At 43.8% G+C, this 18,824-nt stretch overlaps 1 protein-coding gene across 5 annotated transcripts in view; it reads right to left on the bottom strand.

Moving 5' to 3' along the window:
- The window catches only part of LOC122868706 (plexin-A1-like), a 192,745-nt gene that overhangs the window by 155,433 nt on the left and 18,488 nt on the right, over positions 1 to 18,824 (bottom strand). For all 5 annotated transcript variants that reach the window (XM_044180937.1, XM_044180965.1, XM_044180956.1 and 2 more), the window contains exon 2: positions 430 to 1,880. In XM_044180937.1, coding sequence (XP_044036872.1) covers positions 430 to 1,611 — 1,182 coding nt within the window. In that variant the 5' untranslated portion in view covers positions 1,612 to 1,880. The remainder of the gene's footprint in view (positions 1 to 429; positions 1,881 to 18,824) is intronic.

Genomic DNA, 18,824 nt, shown 5'->3' with positions numbered 1-18,824 from the left:
AGACAGCAGGAGAAAGAAATAAGACCTTTTCATACTTTATATTTTAATCACTGCAGGCCTGTAGCAGTGATCCTTATGAATGAATCTAACATGGGTAGGCCATTATTCAATTAGCAGACACACAAAAAAAGGTGGAGTGGAGAAATAGGTTAGTAGTAGTAGACAGTTACAGGGACACAAACTCATCAACATCTAGACTTGTCTTTAATATTTTAATAACTGCTGTATGTGTGCATACTCATGTGTGCTAGCAAGATTATTTTCAGTAACGTTCTTGAGAAAAGACCATATCCAAGAGCGCAGGGCACGTTTACTAAAAGCAATGGTGTCATATTTTCCCATTAACTGATTAATTTAAGGGGAAAAGGCTTTAAAGAAAGTATGTACTCAACAGAACTCAAAAAGCACAAAGAACAGGTTTGAGCTTACCGAGTTGATACAGGCGAGCTCCTTGTTGAGCAGCCAGGGTAAGGAGAGTTTCCCATCTCCCTTGTAGCAGGACTGAATTCTTTCTTTGATCTTCTCCTTTATCCTCCTCAAGGTGAACAGGCACAATGCTGACTCTTTGGGTGGTTTGGCCCGATTCTTCTGACCCTGAGAGAAGACTGTGAAGAGGATGTCTTCATTCTCAGAGATCCCCAGAGAGTTGGCCAGCTGCCGGCCTGGCCGAGCCAAGAAGGCATCCTGCACCAGGCGGTACTCTACCCCATCTTTAGTGCAGCCAATGGGGAACTCGACGTAGGAGTAAAACTTGGGGTCGTCCACGCAGAGTCGGACAATTTTGGAGGTGAAGAATTGCTCTCCACTGGCATCAGGTGACGTCAATTGGGTATCCAGCTGCATTGTTAGATAATAGACAAACTGCTCACTGCTGAAGCTGTAAACATAATAGATGTCGAAAGCAGGGAACTTGGACAAAGTGTCCGAGGGGATCTTCAGCTGAGAGGAGACAAACTCATCCTGATAGACAAAGCTGAACATGTCTGCATTTTCTTCATTTTCCATTAGCTTGCGGCTGGACAAGGTAGGGAAGTACTCAGACTTGCCATCAATAGGGGTTCCAATGAATAGCTTACTGGTCGGACTGTGGGGGGAGCTTATGATGACCCCGGACATGGTACCCGACTCTGCCACACTGGAGAGGTAGTGCTCCTTGCGGTGGTGGGGCTCACCAAGCTTAAAAAGGTCATCCAGACGTAGGAACTGGCAGATCCCCTGCGAAGTGCTGCCACAGGCAATGAGGCGGTTCTGTGCATAGTCTATGAGAAGAAGCTTGTTCACATTGGGGGTCTGGGCCAGGTCATGAGGGCAGGACTGGACACTTGGCGGAGGGTAGCACTTCTCATTGTCCACCACTGGGCCAGTCATGTGGCTGCGCAGTTTGGTCAGGTTGCTAGATAGCTTGAAAATCCAGTTGACAGCTCCCACATAGACTTCTCCAGTTTTGTTGTGAATGGCCAGATGTGTAAGCCCCCACACATGTGGGGCAAATCGTTTGAAGGGTGGGGGTTGGCCTCCAGAGAAGGATGCACTCATGATGAGCAAAATCCCCAAGAGGAGAAAAAAGTTCCCCTGGCCAGGGGAAGCCGCTGACCGAGCTAGGGGACACATGTCTAGGCTGTCTAGAGGCAAGACTTAGGGGGATGGGGAAGGAGAAAGAGAGGAGGAGAAGGACGAGAAGTACAAGCTCTGGTACCAAGTCAGGATTTTTTTTCGTTTCTGCTCTTCTGTCAAGGAATGACGGAGGACAGTTTGAGGGAGAGAGAGAGAGAGAAGGACAAAAGGGAAGGGAAACAAAACTCCTATTGATCCGCTGTCCTGTTTTCAGCGTTGCAAGCCGTCATCAGGAACATCATCCACAGAGGCACGAGGTGGGAGCCCTGGAAGGCAGAAAGAAAAAACAAGGTGAGTGTCCAAGAAACATTTCCTATTGATTATGCATCAAGCTGGCAGAGGCCTAAAAGGCTCACATATTGAAAAGCCAAAATTAGAAAAAATTCCAGCTGACATTTGCTCCAGTGATAAATAAATGATATCAAATCAAGCCTGGAAGGCAAATGTGTGTTCGGCACTTAATTATGAGTGAAGACAGCAGGGGAGGCATGAGCTGATTATTAAAGGCTCTGTACTCATAATGCAAGTGTTGCTGGAATGGCTTATAGACTAACAACATTGATTGAACTCTTTAATATTTCATAACTTTCAACTTTACCATGGTGGCTTTGGAGGAGGCGTACGTTTGAAAAAGTGCCAGTGTGCACCTTTACATTGACAGCAAGCAATTTATAGCCAGATATGCTTGAAGGCTTTCATGTCATGGTTGTCATGTCAACAGTATCAACACACTATCCAATAACCTGTTATAGTAATTATGCCTGCAGTTCTGCCAATTGTATCCAGGCATCAGGCTCTCATCTCGTGGCAGCACAGCAGGTTGCCCAACATATACTGCCTTCCCTCAGGGAGCTATGATTACAATTTATACTGTATATATCAGGATAAATATAACTTCAGCAGAGAGAAATATAATAACCCTTGACTGAGATGTATGCTGCATATAGCAGAACTCTTGACAACCATTCGGTGATTATTTTTGAAGGGTCCCTTTTTTACACAACACTCTTCCACAGCTAATCCTGCCCCCTACCTTAAGACAGCAATCACAGACACACAGAAACACAACCTGCCTGTCTCTATTCAGTTAGTCTCGCTATTCAGTTACCTATGTGATTAAAGCCATGTTCAGACAGACAATTGCACTGCATCAAAAAAGGCGGCCTAATCGTTCCTCGGAAATAGACCACTGCCTTGGCACAGTAAGCGTCCTGGTGTATGCGTCGGCAAAAAAGTTTAACCTGGCTCTACTTCTGCTGCAACACAATGCAACATCATCCGGCAATATATTGCATTAGCAAGTCAAATCCATTAAAGCACACATACCAGATAAAATACCTTGTAACATGGATGGCTCAAGTCTACTGTTTACCCTGAAATTGCCGAGACGAGTGATAAAATGATTGTTGCAGAGATAACTTTAAGTAGCTATTAAATGCTTCCTTATAGTATTATAAACAGTTCAGTGTGAACGTAGCACAACACTGCCCACAAATATATTTCACACAGAACACACTATACCCCACAGCTGGTATCCCTAGACAACCAGGGATGCAGACAACAGAGGCGGCATATTAAAGGGCAGGAGTGAGATAATTTATAGGATGGAGGTTTTAGAGGTAAAGGACAGGGAGGAGGAGAAGAGGAGGAGTCAAAGGGGAGAGTATTTGCTCCTTTGGGCGTCCTCCAACGAGAATGCAATGATGAGGAGCGGGGTTTGCGGGGCGCATGCTGCTACTTGACAGGCCAATCATGTTCCTGCAATACCAGGACATTAGTTCTACTGTAAATGCTGATTATGCAAAACAGGACGCAACTCTCCCAGGGACCCCACGCTTCAATTTCACCTTGACTATCAAAGTGTCTGCGCGAAGGGTGTTTTATGACCACACCGAATCAGAAAAGATGAGAGACACTACAGAGAGATGAGAGTAGGAAGAGGGGGAAGGGAGATGAGGGAGGAAAAAACATGGAAAGAAGAGGAAAATCAAAAGGACAGAGAGAGGAGAGGCAAAGAGTAATGTGGGTTATCTGCCTATCAGTCACCAAGCATACAGGACAGGGAGTGTGGTCAATTTACCAAGCTCAGAGGGATGAATATGAGTGTTTCAAAACCTCTCTTTTTTGTTTTACACAGCTATCCTTGAGAAAGGCAGGTATGTGTGAGAGAGGATGGGAATAAACACTGGGGTGCACTTTTGCAAGTATTGAAAGAATTAAACACCTCAGTAAGAGGAGTCATTGAATTGCACATCAATTTTAGTCACTCTTGCTGCAGTGTGTGAGAGAGAAAAAAAGAGAGAGTGAGCAGGAGAGAAGAGAAATAGCAGTGGCAATGTTCGTGGAATAGCAAACCATAGCTCAGCTGAGACAAAGCTAGCCAGGTTCAGGGAGAGGTGGTGTCATCCAATTTCCACAAATGAAAGGCCAGGGGAAGACAAATGTATAGGAGAGAAGAAAAAACACGGTGAGAAAGAGGAGCTGAGCAAGAAAAAAGAAAGGGAAAGTAGGAGATAGAGAGGGGGAGAAACTGCACAGACAGAAAGACAGAAAGAGAGAAGAGCAGAGGGGTGAGTGAGGAGCAGCGGGAGCCAAACAAAAGGCAGCACTTCTGCCGCATTTTAATCAGAGCTCTACCTGCGCTTGACTCAAACACCAGGGGAGCCCCGTGGATTGAGGCACCTCAGCACGGTAACTGCAGACAGAAGGGCCTGAGCTGCACTTATCAGATATACCACTCTGAGATTAAAACGACTTGACACAGATCGCGGCCTCTTCAACATAAGCAACCACAATAAAGTGATGAGCCAGCCTATAAAAAAAACTCATTTCTGCTCAACGGTACGAGAACATATGTCAATTTAAAGCGTGGTGGAAAGTAGGGAGGCCATCTGACTCATTTTCCTTTATCATTTCCACGTGAGGGAAAGATATAATGAGGCAGAGTGAGTGAGCGAGCAAATGAAAGAGCCTGATAAAGAACGAGAGAGAAGGTGAAAAAAAACGTCCCTACAGTAATTCCTCTTCATTTAGGCCAGCCAGGGATTGATGTAAGAGTGTGAATCGCACAACAAATTGCATCTGGTGTCTCCAGCTGCTTATTATCTGTCCAGGTAATAAGACGATGACATCACGACACACACTATAACAAGCACATTTGTGAAAAGACAACATGGAGTTATCCAACTCCATAACATAAACTTCAAAATTAGCAGGAGATGAAACAGGATGGATAAAAGAATCACGCTAATAATGTCTTCACAAATGGGGCCCCAACTTCCTCTTTTTCAATCCCTCCACTTCCACCCCGTCATGGCAGACATGCCCAAATGTTGAGGCTATAGTCAATCACTCAGTTTCTTACACACATTTCTCTTTTTTCTCAAATTTCTCCATTTTCTCTGTCCCTCCTTATCCCCCAAAACCCTCTTCAATTTCAATTTCCTCCAGAGAGTGAAATGGTGGGAAGAGTGCTGGAACAAGGTTGCGAGCCATATCTGGCACCATCAAGGAAAAACATGTCAATCATTTTGGGCTGGAACGTGTCTGTGGCTTTGGGAATGGGCAGCCACCATATCAGGGGAGCCGAGGCTGTTATCACATCAGGGAAAGCATTAGAGAGGACGGGCTGTAAGGAGCCAAGTTGATTGGATTTGATATCGGGATGCCCTATCAATTGACAGCACTGTACTGCATCCCTATGGGCATTGGGAATTCGAATGAGGGATTGAGAGGGAGGTAGAAGACATAACAGAGAGGAAAAAGCTTAGAAAGAAGTGGTCTTTCCACAGCTTTACTTCGTTTTGTTTATTTGGTTTAACTGTGGCAGGAATCCTGAGAAGAGATGGGGGTGGTGGTGTTCTCATTTACGTTGTGAGGAAATTCCAGAGGCTGGTGAAGTGGTGAGTTCATGGTAACTCTTGTGAGCTGAGCTGGATCACGCTCTTCTCCAAAGCAGCTAAACCTGTCCGTTTAGGTAATGGTCACTGCTCAGCCCTAGAGCTGTGCTGATTTATTGCTGGTGGCATATCGATTACAGCACTCGCCACTGGAGGGGAGAAAGAGGAGGAGAATGCGGCGAGCGAGGGATGATGGTGAGGAAAGAAGAAGAGCAGCACTCAGACAAATTCTCTAACCCTCTGCACTGCATCACAACATGTGGGTCACATCTGGAATCAGAGGAAGAGGTGAAAGGGTGGAATTGAGGGTTTAAGAAAGGAAGAAAAGATGGTAAAGGAGATGGATGTGTGTGAGAAAGAGGGAAAGGCTCTGAAAATGAATGCAAATTCTCAAGACACTCACACTATTACATATGCACAAAGTCAATTATTGTAACCCTAACCACAGCATAATCGAGGAGGTGACTGAAAGCAATATGGTTTAAAAGACACACACTGGGTACATTTCAACCCACACACACACACACCAACTCTATATCCTCCCCTCAGTGCACAAATGGTACCTATATACGCACACAAATGCATAAACCCCCCCCCCCCCACAAGGAATAATACGTTATGCACATGCAAATCAAAACACATATGTACAAAAACCTAATGGGTCTCTATGTTAATCTGCCCTCCACCTCTTCACTCAGCAGCCAACACACTCCAGAGATTGGCGATTTGCCCAGGGGAGGAAAAAGAGATGGGTGAGGGGTGGATAAAGGATTAAACAGCACGAGGAGGCGTCAGGAAGCGGGTGGTGGTAGAGGGGGTAGGATGGTTAGAGAGGAGGTAAGAAGAAGGGGAGCCAAGCCCTGAAGCCTTAATCCTCTCCCAGGGTCTGCCTAATCTCATCGCCACTATCTGCATATGGAAAGAATGGATTACCATCCACCGACACACTGACGGATGGATGGATTGACAGAGGGATGGGTGGCAATCCCTGAACAGACAACACACTCACAGGCAAACACAAACACAGCAAAAGTCTGACTGAAGTTATTACAGCGTACTGGATGTGGGTTGCTATGAAAACTACAAAAACACATTCCGGCCTTCTCTCTCTCTCTCTCTCTCTCTCTCTCTCTCTCTCTCTCTCTCTCTCTCTCTCTCTCTCTCTCTCTCTCTCTCTCTCTCTCTCTCTCTCTCTCTCTCTCTCTCTCTCTCTCTCTCTCTCTCTCTCTCTCTCTCTCTCTCTCTCTCTCTCTCTCTCTCTCTCTCACTCTCACACTCACGTAGGCATGGTGCAGGCTAGTCATTAACAGCCTGGTTAGTCCACCAGTCTGACATATGTCCCAATCAGAGGTTGTCTCAGGGGCTAAGAGGGCTAGGAGGGGGGTCAGACCACCATTCTAACCCACACTAAAGCTGAAACAGTCCTCTTAAAAACACACCAAAAACTCGAATCTCAACACTGCAACAAAGCAATCACTCTTTCTGCTGAGGATTATCAGAGAATGTCAACATTATTGCAATAACTCACTGGAATATAATCAAAAAATATCTCCACCCATCTGTCACCATGGAAATTTGTTCATAAAAAGGTCCTCCTTTTTCAATAACAGCTGAAAGACAGCAGAATATGTGTTAATAACTGAATATGGATAGTATTTCTAGAGTGCCCTTGGGGGCAATATAACTAGACAACAGTCAACCTAAGATCTGATATTAATTTTTGTGCCATTACTTCATATCATTACTTTATTAGCAAGAAAAAGTGACAAAAAGGCATTTAGTGATGAGGAAAGAATATCCAGAATATGAGCTAGCACTTCTAAAGTGCCAAAAACAACTGTCCATATATCATATTCAAGTTGTCCACCGAGCTAAGACAAATTTCAGAGGAGGGAAGACCAATTTTCAAGAGGTCGGACAACAAAGCAGTATTGTATATTGTGGTATCTTGTATCATTTCCTTCCTGCCTTGGCTGGGAGAACAAGCTGACTGGCGAGTCTTAAGGCGTATAAAAAGCCCTTACGAGTTCTGTTTTAGTGCCAACGTAAATCATTTTAGTGGAGGACAAGCGCCCGTGCCCTTTCTCTCTCTCTCTCTCTGTGGCAGGTGGCCCGCCAAAACAAATGCCTTGTTCCAAAGTACAAAAGTAGTGTGTGTGTGTGTGTGTGTGTGTGTGTGTTAGGAAGTCAGGCACTAGAACAAATTGAGCCCCCCATCTTTAAAGCACCTTGCTGGGCTGACTTTCAAGTCATCAGACCCGGCTGGAGTGATAAAACCTGATCTAGACCTGTCTAGCGGCTACCCTTGAGGTGAAGGAGCTGAGAAAATACTAGAGAAGAAACACTGGCCTCAAACATCGTCCTCGGTTCGTTCTACATTAGTTTTGCTTAAGTACGTTAGCCAAGAATAAATTCTTTACAGCAGTCACTTTACAAGCTGCTCAGCTCTGCTCCATGGAATAATGGAATCTGAAGATTGTAAAATGTTTTTTGAGAAAGTATCATGAGCCACAGGGTCATAAAACATAATAATAAACAATCATTAAAACATGAAAAGCAGATTTAAAGACTTTACACTACGGTCTTTTTGTTAGTCTGTTCATCTGTAATAATCTGATTGATGTCACTTATTTCCACTGTCCTCTATTTGTTTCCCAGGCTTGAATCAGTAGCCTGCACAAGGACGAGGGTAGAAACTGCCAGACAATCTACTCACACATTCAAGGTCTGGAGAGGCAATAAGTGCAAGGACAACTGCTTCTCTGACACCCAATGTGCCGTGTGGATAACATAAATGTGTGTGTGTGTGTGTGTATGACAGCTGCCACTCCGAGACAGTAGGCAGACTGTGGGCACGACATCACACAAATTCTCCCTCTCCTCATTCCCTCTCCTCAAATTAACACACACATATTCTTGTGTTTTCAGAGGTAAATGGGATTATATGCCAACAGACGTTACTTCAGACACACTGTAGTATACAAGTATGTGATGATGTGTGTATGTGTGTGTAAGTGTGTGTTGGCCGGTCACAAATGTGTGCATATGCACCTGTGCTCTGAGGCTACAGTGTACAGTTGTCCCTGCTCTTCCTGCATTTGAATATGAGACAGAGGGAGAAGGGGATCGTCAGCTACTGTGTGTGTTTAAGATGAGGCCACAAGAACATGAAACTCAATGTGGAATTCATCACCTCATCAAATAAACACATACCATGTATATTTGTGTATGTAAGGTAATATATGTGACAGGTGTGACAGTGTGTGCCCTACCTTATCCTTCAAATCTCATCTCTTCCTACAAAGCTAGCAGTATGCTCGCATTCTGTATCAAGCAAAAAGTAAAACAGCCACTGTGTTTTGAACACTTTCTGAGCAGCTTGAGGTGGTTGGATAGTGAACAGCACCATTTCAGAGCTCTGAACAGTTTATGAACACTGTCTGATTTGGCTGGTGAACACAGGGTTGAGCGCCCCAGGGTGTCTCCCAGGCATGCAGCCCTTGTCACTACAATAACACATGAAGAGCAGACAGACTGTATTTGTCTCCATCTTTCTATCTGCCCCAATCTTCTCCATCGAATCGTCTCAGCCTATTTCTTTCTCTCAGTTTTGCAGAACAGCTCGCATCTCCCTGTATCTCCTCTGTTATGTTCTCCACCTTTTATGACTCATAGCAGTGCAGGAGCCTAAATAAAATACAAACATTTAAAACATCAAATTTATGACAAACAGACAAATTAAACATGAGCACAGGAACATATTTTCTCCTCCCAGTTTCTTCTCTCAGGGGTGAAATTCCTGGAAAAACAAAGGCCTTCATTCCAACTGCTAAGACAGAACAAAACACGGTTGAACCAGCGATCGCAGTAAACCTGCCCACATAAAGAAGCACACAGGCACACAAACACACTGATGCAGGCACAGTCAGATTAGTGGTTTACTCTTAATCTCTCGACTGTTTGTGCGACTGGGTCTTTCTTTCCGTGACAAATCCTGTGTCTGTGTGTGTGTGTGTGTGTGTGTGTGTGTGCGTGTGTGTGTGAGAAAGGTGGGAGAGCTAGGCGATATGTAGGTCAAGGCCAAAATGTGCCTGATATGAGTCACAAATGCAGTAATCGTGAGGTTAGTTCAATATTTCACCACTGGCTCACCAAGGCAAAATCACACTGAGCCTGTACTATTGTCTGTAGCATAAAGCTAATGCTGTTTCTGTTTGACATGGCTTTAAGGGAACAACAGTAAGGTTCAACAATCAGAGGAAGTGATGACATGCAACAGCATGTTATTAATTTAACTCAAACTCATCTTCGATACAGAGGTAGCCTATGTCTTGCTAGGCAGGATTACATTTTTTGTTTCAGAATGAAATTAACAAACACTAATTTAAAATCTTGCACATGTAAGAACTACACCTAGATTTTTGCTCTCTAATTTCAGTATTGATCATTATCCTATAAAAACCATGTGGATACAGTAGCCACACTTCACCAATTACTTGGGCTCACTTTAAAGGTGAGCTGCCGAACAGTTTTATATCAACAAACCTCAAGAATGCACTGCTATTTGGCAACCAACTCTCAAAGCTGGTTCTGACATCCAAGCTTTCCACAAGTACCTGAATGTACCTACTGCGTTACCATGGAATGAGAATGGAATGAGTCAGTATTCTGGTGGTCAGTGGGCACAGTATGAGCAGACTGAACAACAAAAATACAAAATTGCACCCGCATAGATATTTTAGGAAACAACCCTGTGGAGTGTGAATAGTGCCGGGCATTGTTATTGCTAATCACAACGCCAGAATGCATCTACATGCCACCCCATGACTTGAATCAACACTGAGCAATGCCAGTCACAATGAAGGTGAACCACAAACAACCTTGTGGTTTTCCAACAGTCATTCACACCACCAGTCAGGTTGTGGTTTGAGCTTTCCAAGCTGGTTGTACAGGTGTTGATGTCATGAAACTACAGGTGAGGACAGGATTAGTCAATGGACTGAGTGAAGTGGGACCCACAATGGTAAATTGAGGACATAATTAAAGAATATCAACTGACCAAACCATATTGTCTTCTTTATATAGTATATACAACATATTGTGGTCTATGACTGACCAACTGAAAAATATGGCCTGTATAAGGTGTGTTCATTTACTACATCCATCCATGAATAGACTGCTCTAAGCTCTTTCTGTTACAACAAAACCAGTGCATTCCTCCATAGCACTGCTTATACTCTCCCTGCTGAGTTCACTATAATGGAATGCAGCCTGTTCTGCCCAAAACAGCTTATTACCAAACACTGCTGTCCTCAACTGCAACTCCCTACTTCTGCTATCTCCATTTATAAGCTTGAGCGACCCTTGACACCCAGAGTGCTGGAGTGGGATGGTGCTGCACTGCTTCATAAAAACTTGCCAGAGAGTGTTGATTGTTGTAAAAACAGGCATGCCATTATGAATCCTCTCTCTAAGGATTTGAGGACAGTGCTGTCGATGGCGGTAGTGGGTGGAAGAGGAGACACTTCAAGGATAAAGGTATTAAAAAGAATCACTGTCTCCTTTTGTTTTAATGGCGCCATAAAGCGAGCCGCTCCTTCTTGGGCTTAATGTTTCCAGAGTAAGCTTATGTGGACCGCCAACATTGTCAGTACTAGATGAACGGTCAGCTTTCCTTGGGATTCAAAGTATTTTAACACAATGCCTGTTAGGAACCAACAGTTAGAGAAGCAGTTAATGAGAAAATATTTCAAACTGCTGATATCAACTCCAAATAGACATTAATCTCAGGCCTCAGAGTTGATAACTTGAGAATAAATGGAAAAACAAAAAGAAAGTCCAAAGTACAGTCTGCTCTTGGCCGTGTCATATCTGTGGCATCGCTGGTCTTTGTGTTGAAAGGAAGAATGTGAGGAAATATGCATCTCTAGATAAAGACAATCTAAACCAGAATCCTTTTTGATTTCACTATTGAGATTACATCACAAAAGAGCCCGACATCTGACCTGAGCACTTCAAAGACTTGACACTTATTAAGTTTATTTAAACAGACCGCCAACTGACCATCTGCTCTCCTTTTTCCCTGAAAAAAGAATCATTACGTCATCCAGTACAAGTTAACACAAATAAATATCCTGCTTTGCTGTAATGACAGCACACAAGCGCACACAAAAACGAGTACACACAGTGTATCTGGGCTGGTTCACTATTGACTCGGAAAGAATCCTTATCCATCTTTGTCCATTAAGGCCTATACTGTTTCCGGATGTGTGCTGTTGAGGAGTATTAGTAACCATATCATTGGCTATGACCGCATGGCTTTATCCTATGCTCTAAATACTTTAAGACAGGCGTGTGGCTTGTGTCACATGGTGTTTAGCCTATTTATGTCCAGATGGGTCACAAGACATCAGCGTTGATGCAGATGTTTCTGCTTGGGGGAATGTGGGTTCAACTCCTTAACAGTGAAACTGTTGAAAAACGATGTGATAATCCATGTAAGATGTTGTGGATACTAAAAGGACATAGACATTTAATACAGGTCATAGTTTATTTGTTATTTTGGGGGCGGGTTCTCGCTGATTTCTAGTTGACTGTATATTTCAATCCGAAGAAAAGAGGCATCATAAGCTTTTGTTCTGAATGATCAAGAAACACTGGCCAACTAATGAGCCAGTCTGCTACCCAAAGACACACTGACCCACATGGTCAAACTCATCATGATATACAGGAAGATCCGCAACAGCATACACACTAAACAAAGACACTGCCATGTCCAGGAACTCCGTGGGACAGGACCATTCATTTTGTTTAAATGGCTGTTACATCTGAGTCATGTGAGGCCAACGGCAATTATCTTCAGTCGTGCCGTTGTAGAGCGGAAACAAAGGAAGCTCATCTCTCCTGACTGTTTTAGCGCAGGAGCCCAGTTTTAAGCCAGTGAATATTCAAGCCACAGACTGTGTGTGTGTGAGAGAGTGTGTGTGTGACAGAGTGTGTGTGTGTGAGAGAGAGAGAGAGAGAGAGAGAGAGAGAGAGAGAGAGAGAGAATGTGCGTGTACACCCATGCAAGGGCTTGTGAGCTCAGACGATTTCCTGTCTTGTCCCAGATCATCAGCACATACTGTATTCCTGGTAAAGTGCAACACACAGCTCTGCATGCATCACTGCTTCACTATAGAGGCGGCGACAGAGACAGAGACTAAGGCCGGTGTGTGTGACTAAAACCTTATTCGCAAACAGTTAGTAAAAAAATAAATAAAAATATCATGTATTTTAGGTTAATTATCCTCCTGGTCAGTACCCTTGACCAAGGCCTGAGCTTTGAACTGGAGTTGGTCCCTGGGCACAGCACAGTGGCTGCCCACTGCAATACTTAAGATGGGTTAAATGCAGAGAGCGAATTTCACTATGCATTGTACTGTGTATGATGGTGTATGTGACAATAAACTTGATTTGATTTGGATTAGTAGTAACTAAAGGTACAGTAATGACAGAGGTTACACTTTCTCCTCTCTTTAACTACATAAGAGACTAAATGTAAATTTAAACGATGTGTAACGACAAAAATTGTCTCAGTAAAGAGAAAAAAGAATCTGAATTAGATAGTAAGCTGGAGAAGAGAATGAAAAAATATAACTGTGAGAAGAGGGAGATCGAGTGAGGAAAAGTGTAATAATCAGGCGGGAGATGAGGAGACACGAGAGAGAAAATGGTGCAGGTGAAAAGGCGAGGTGATGGAAATAGAGAGAAAAGAGGGAGAGATAGAGGGGTGAGATGAGAGGAGTTGACGATACCTTTTCAGATAGCCGGTGAAGCGGAACGAGGGGGGAATAGAGAGAGATAAGAGGAGAGCAGTCTGTGCATGTTTAGCTAAAAGGGAAACTTTTTTTCTCAGCTAGTAGGCAACTGAGTGCCTGTCACATAACTACACCCAACACCACTTCAACTTAGACTAAGTACTTCAAAACAATACTCTTTATGGTGCCGCACTACAACTTCCACAAGGATTCCACATTTTTTAGAGCTTTAATTGAGTGCTTCAATAGTCGAGCATGTATCGCATGTAGCTAGGAATCATTTTATAATGGATGAAACTGTTTGATACTCAGGATAAAAATGTCACTCAGCTGATTTTAAGTTGCCTTGAATTCATCCATTTCATTATTAGTTCCTTATAGAGACAAATTCAGGTCACCCAGTCAGGCTTCAGAGACTTCACTCCTCTATACCTTTTCAAACGTCACAGCCTGCAGCCCTTAAGAATTTTTTTTTTCAAACAGCAGCACCTCCTCAATAAACAAGTTTTGTTATTGTGAACATTTAACCTTAACTGTGATTCTTATGTGTGAATTTTCACACAACTCCCACAGCCTTTTTTTATGCTGTTTTGTTTATGCTAATCAAGTTAACATCTAATGAAAAAATAAATTGTCTTGGTTTAAAAAGAATACACATATATCCCAAAAATGGACATAATTTAAAACAGTATGAAATGTGATACAACAGCTGCACTTTTAGAAAATACTATTTATTTATAGCTAGATATTGTAGTTCTATCTAGCAAAACAAAGAACAATTGGGCTGTTTGTAATCTACCCACCTCTCTAGCATGAAGTAAAACTATTTTTATAAGAAAATATAATATGAATTCATTGTATGCACTATTGTGTCAAACTAGCATTTGTTATGAGAATGTGGGAAGACGCATAAACAAGGTTTTCCTGAAGTTATAACAGATTTTTTTGTCTCCAACAGTTGATGATGAACCAACTTTTCTACCAAAAGGGACGTGTTCAGCCCAACACGTCCATTTCGTGATCAGAGCCTTTTGAGAGGCGCCTGGCTGTTCTTGGAGCAGGCCCAGCCCTTCCTTTTGGAAGGGCTGGGCCTGCTGGTCGGTCCAGAAGAACAAGTAACAGCAGCCATTGTGAGTCAGTCACAGGGCAGACAAGGGGAGGGAGCAGCGAGATTCACCAGAAGACAAAACACACAGTAACCTCAAGCAAACATTCATTAGGTCATATTACCAAGACTGTCTTTCAACTTGGCAGACAGCACAATTAATAAAGCTGGCGCTAGTGTAAACAGGGTGTGTGTGTATTCTGTGGGTGTCCGATAGTCTTTGTGTCCGTCTAAGTTTACATTAGACGTTCCCGTGTCTAAATGTAGCAAGTGACAGAGGGAGGGAAAGAACTGTGAATGAAAAAAAAGCAGAAATAGGCGGATGAGAGACAAAGCCAAAACTGTGTCCAAAGAGCTTGTCAGTGTCGTTACAGCAACAGAGCCCAGGACGAGGTAGAGCTTTGGGGAGGAGGAGTGCACGGGGGAGGATAAGAACAGACATGGAGAAAAAGAAAAACACAGAGGGAGATGTGTTGGAAAGACAGAAATGTGAGCACAGAGGAAGAGAGATAAGGAGAGACGGGTGGGAGCGGGGGAAGATGAGAGGAAGAGTGGTGACTGAGAGGAATGCCAGAGACAAAGAGGGGAGGAGAGGAAAGACGACAGGAGAGAAGAGGGACTAAATATATCAGTGTCTTGTTGAACATTACACTGAGCTGGATATGAAAAGTCTTCGGCATAACTATGGCTTACAGGACAACCGCTGCACTGGATGCCACAGGCCTGAAGATGCACACTTGCCTTTCTCGTTGTACACTTTGAAAAGAGATTTCAGAAAGACAAACTTCTCTCTACAAAGCCCCACACAGCGTGTAATCTACAGAGGAGATGAATAAAACTGGTAATTTTAGTCTCAAGTCTGACTATTGCTGTGCATGACAGACAGCCTCACAGGGGGACGCAATCATTGCAAGATAAGAAACATTCTGCTCCCTGTGGATTTAAATGTGTTTAAATGTTATTTGTCTCCCCTCTATTTCTATTGCATTCCAGCCTGTTGAATAAGTGCCTCGCTCCCTCCAACTCTCCACCCCCTCCTCTGCATTCTTAGCCGGCCACCTCGGCATAGTGTACAAATATATCACACCAATACTGGCCAGGCAAATGACCTGCCATGTTCCATGGTCCCCCGGAGACCTACTGCCACTCATAACTCCCCAATCCCTCGCTTATTTCAGCCACTCACCGCCACTTTCAAAGCAGATTGAAAATACAGCTGAGGCGTTATTTGAGAGCCATTATCGTACATTGTTTGGGTATTTATGTAAGCAGGGCTCTCAGCTTCAGAGTGAAGTAGATGGCATCGGTAATGATGCAAGAAATGTTGGGATATATGCCATGTTGGAAAGTATAGGTGCAAAAATGGATGGAGTACAGACATGGGGGATTTTAGTTTCTGCAATTTATAGTCGTAAAAGGCGAGGCACGGTAGCATTATTGAAGTTTTTGGATTTTATTAAGTGCCTGCCATGGTTGAAAACAAACCATCAGCATGTTAATGTCACTACAAAAAGTGCAGAAAAATAATCAATATCAATAATAGCAACTGTGGTCCCAAAGCAAAGAAAAAGCAATATTTGTGCAGGCCTTCTAGATACTGCCAGTCTTGTTGTCAATGTATTCTCTTGAGCGCAGCAAGTGAAATGAAGCTTTGCCCTCAGTCCGGTGTCTGAATGGACTTAATACAAGCAATCTTTTGTTCTCTACCAAATGACTTTGCACAGAGCAAAATCAGTTCCACAAAGCTCTGGAATTAAACCACAACCTAATATGTCTTTGGTAAAAGTGGGCCTTGACCTATTATTTGACAAACGCTGTTTGATAATGGGATTCAACATTAAGCCGGTCTCCATCGCCGCACTGCAATCCACTTTCCTCTGCAGGTCGGCTGACCCTTCCCTTGGTGTGCTGAGGGATGGCTTGTATGATCTGTTCTGGCTTGTTAAAACTTGTGATTTCACAAGGGGATAAGGTTAAGGCTCGCACAACGACAAGAACCTGTCACCAGAGTTGTGCTCGTGACCTCTACCCACAATGCCCGAACAGAAAGAGAGAGAGACGTCCTCGGAAGCTACATATTGTAGTTCTATCTAGCAAAACAAAGAACAATTGGGCTGTTTGAAATCTACCCACCTCTGTAACATTAAGTAAATTATTATTTTTATAATAAATATAATATGAATCCATTCTATGCACTACTGTTTCTCATGGGGGGGATTTAAGGCACAGTTTGGCAGTTTTTATTTTGATCTAATTTTTGGGTAGTCACACGGGTCTGTCTGTCTCTAAAGAAGGGATACTGTGCAGCTACATATGGGGCTTAACAAGCACACTAGAACATGAAGCTTCTCTGTAAGCTGATTCACAAGGGAAGGAGGAGGGATGAAAATAAGAAACTCAGAGTAAAAGAGATCGACAGATTATGTGGGGTGACCACAACCGCTTTGACCACCACCAAAAACCTCTTAAAGCTGTTATCATGTCAAATAAGAGAAATCCTGGAAAGCCTCAACTGCAGCGCCGTGCTCTGAACATTTATTTTACAAGCTCCCGGCTGAGCACACAACCAAATCTCTCACCTCACAACGGATTTCTGAGTCATCCATCAATGTATGTACTGCTGTGGTTGTGTGTGAATGGATGCCGTTGGGCGATGCTTGAGGTGCTTTGTACAGCAAGCGTGACCCCCATGTGGCCTAGATCCAGCCTTGGAGTGAACTGGGCCGCAGTGCCGCTAATTTGGGTCATTGTGTTGCTGGGTCGTGGCCTGTGTTCCTCTGGGAACTAATATGAATTTGTGTGCACGGAAAACGTGCATGTGGGGCTAGTTAAACTTTATCCACTGTCTGTTTTCCAGCTATGTGTGTTTCCTGTGCTGACCTAAGCTAGTTCTCTCTCTCTCTCATTGTAATATGGTCTTGATTAGCAGGCCAGTGGCTGTGGCAGTTGGCTGGCAGTGTTATTCCAGTTATGCGTTTGTACAGGGGGTCCTCTGGGAGAAATGTGTCAGCCTGATCCACAGCTTCAATGAGACCCTCACTGCCGCCTCGTACTAAGAACATGACAGGACGCGGTGAGAAGCAGGGAGTGGGAAGATGTATGCAGTTTGAACACGGACAGGGAGCTAGAAGGAGTACTGTGTGCAATACTTTCTTTGTCTCCTGTGGTCGCTGAAGTATGGTCAAGTATTTAAGCAGTAAATACATACAAATGTGCACACAAACATACACACACTTGGCTCTCTTGACAGGCATAAACCTCAACAAGAACAACAGTGAAACAGGATCCTGAAACCATCCCCTGAAACTGTGAAGTCAACAGTCTGTTACTAAAGTGCTCCCAGAGCATCAGAAATAGGGGAAATATACATTTCCTTGACAGTCTTTGAGTCGCTTTGGCCTCTTAGAGCATGTCTACTCTCGTGCACTAACTCAATGTGATCTTCCAGAAGTGGCACTAAGAAAGCATTTTAGTTTTCCTCTGTGATGGCAGCTTAAAAGCGGCAGCTCTCAAGCAGCAACAGGAGAAATATGGAGAGTTTAAAAAGAGACTTAAGAGACAGAGCATGTGGTGCAACAATAGGATGCACAAAACCACAGCGTCTGCTGAGCGAACATAGCAATATGTAGACTTGACTTTAGATTTTCCTGTTTCACCTGTAATGCCTGCAAATGTACATAATATCACAGAGAACGCATGCATACACACTGCAAAAAGGGCATAGAGGCAAAATTGCAGCTGATGCACAGAATAAACACAAACTGAAGTCCATCACACACACAGACATGGGGCTGGGGCTTTACCACAGTGGCGCCGGGGCAGGGCAGGCGGCAGCAGCAGCTACTAATTAAGAGGGGTTGGCTGAACAGCTATAGTTAGGGCTGGAGCTGGAGGGCTGAGGAGAATAGAGCGACAGGTCTGACACTGTGTCTGTGCGAGTGTGTGTTACTAGTGGCCCCGGGGCTATAGGCTAGGGCCCCAGTTCAAGTCTTGCTGACTCAGATTCAACACAGCCCATCTGGCTGCAACACTGCTGGTGCATCTAGTAGGGGGGGGAGAGCAATTTGCTCTGTCTCTGTTACTTTCTCCCTTTTCTCTTTGCTCCCTCACTCCTCCTTCTCCTCACCCCGCTCTGTGTTTTACTTGACGTTTTTTCAGTTTCACTTCCTCTTCTCTGCTTTTCATTCCCTCGCTCCACTTTTCAGCCACCCTGCCATTTGCTGTCTCTCCCTCTTTCCTCGCCACTTCCGCACACAGTCAATGATTCAATAAGCTTTATTGGCAGTGAATGTGTTGTGGATCTGAGGTAGGGATTACAGTGGGGATCAAAACAGGAAATACATTTGCTTTTAATGGTTCTCGACAGTGATAGCCCAAATCAACTGTCTTCTGTCTCTCTTTCATTCT

The sequence above is a fragment of the Siniperca chuatsi genome, linkage group LG2 (assembly GCF_020085105.1).
Source record: "Siniperca chuatsi isolate FFG_IHB_CAS linkage group LG2, ASM2008510v1, whole genome shotgun sequence".
Classification (NCBI taxonomy): Eukaryota; Metazoa; Chordata; class Actinopteri; order Centrarchiformes; family Sinipercidae; genus Siniperca; species Siniperca chuatsi.
Note: the sequence above shows the minus strand (reverse complement) of the source record. Positions and strands in the feature narration are given on the sequence as shown.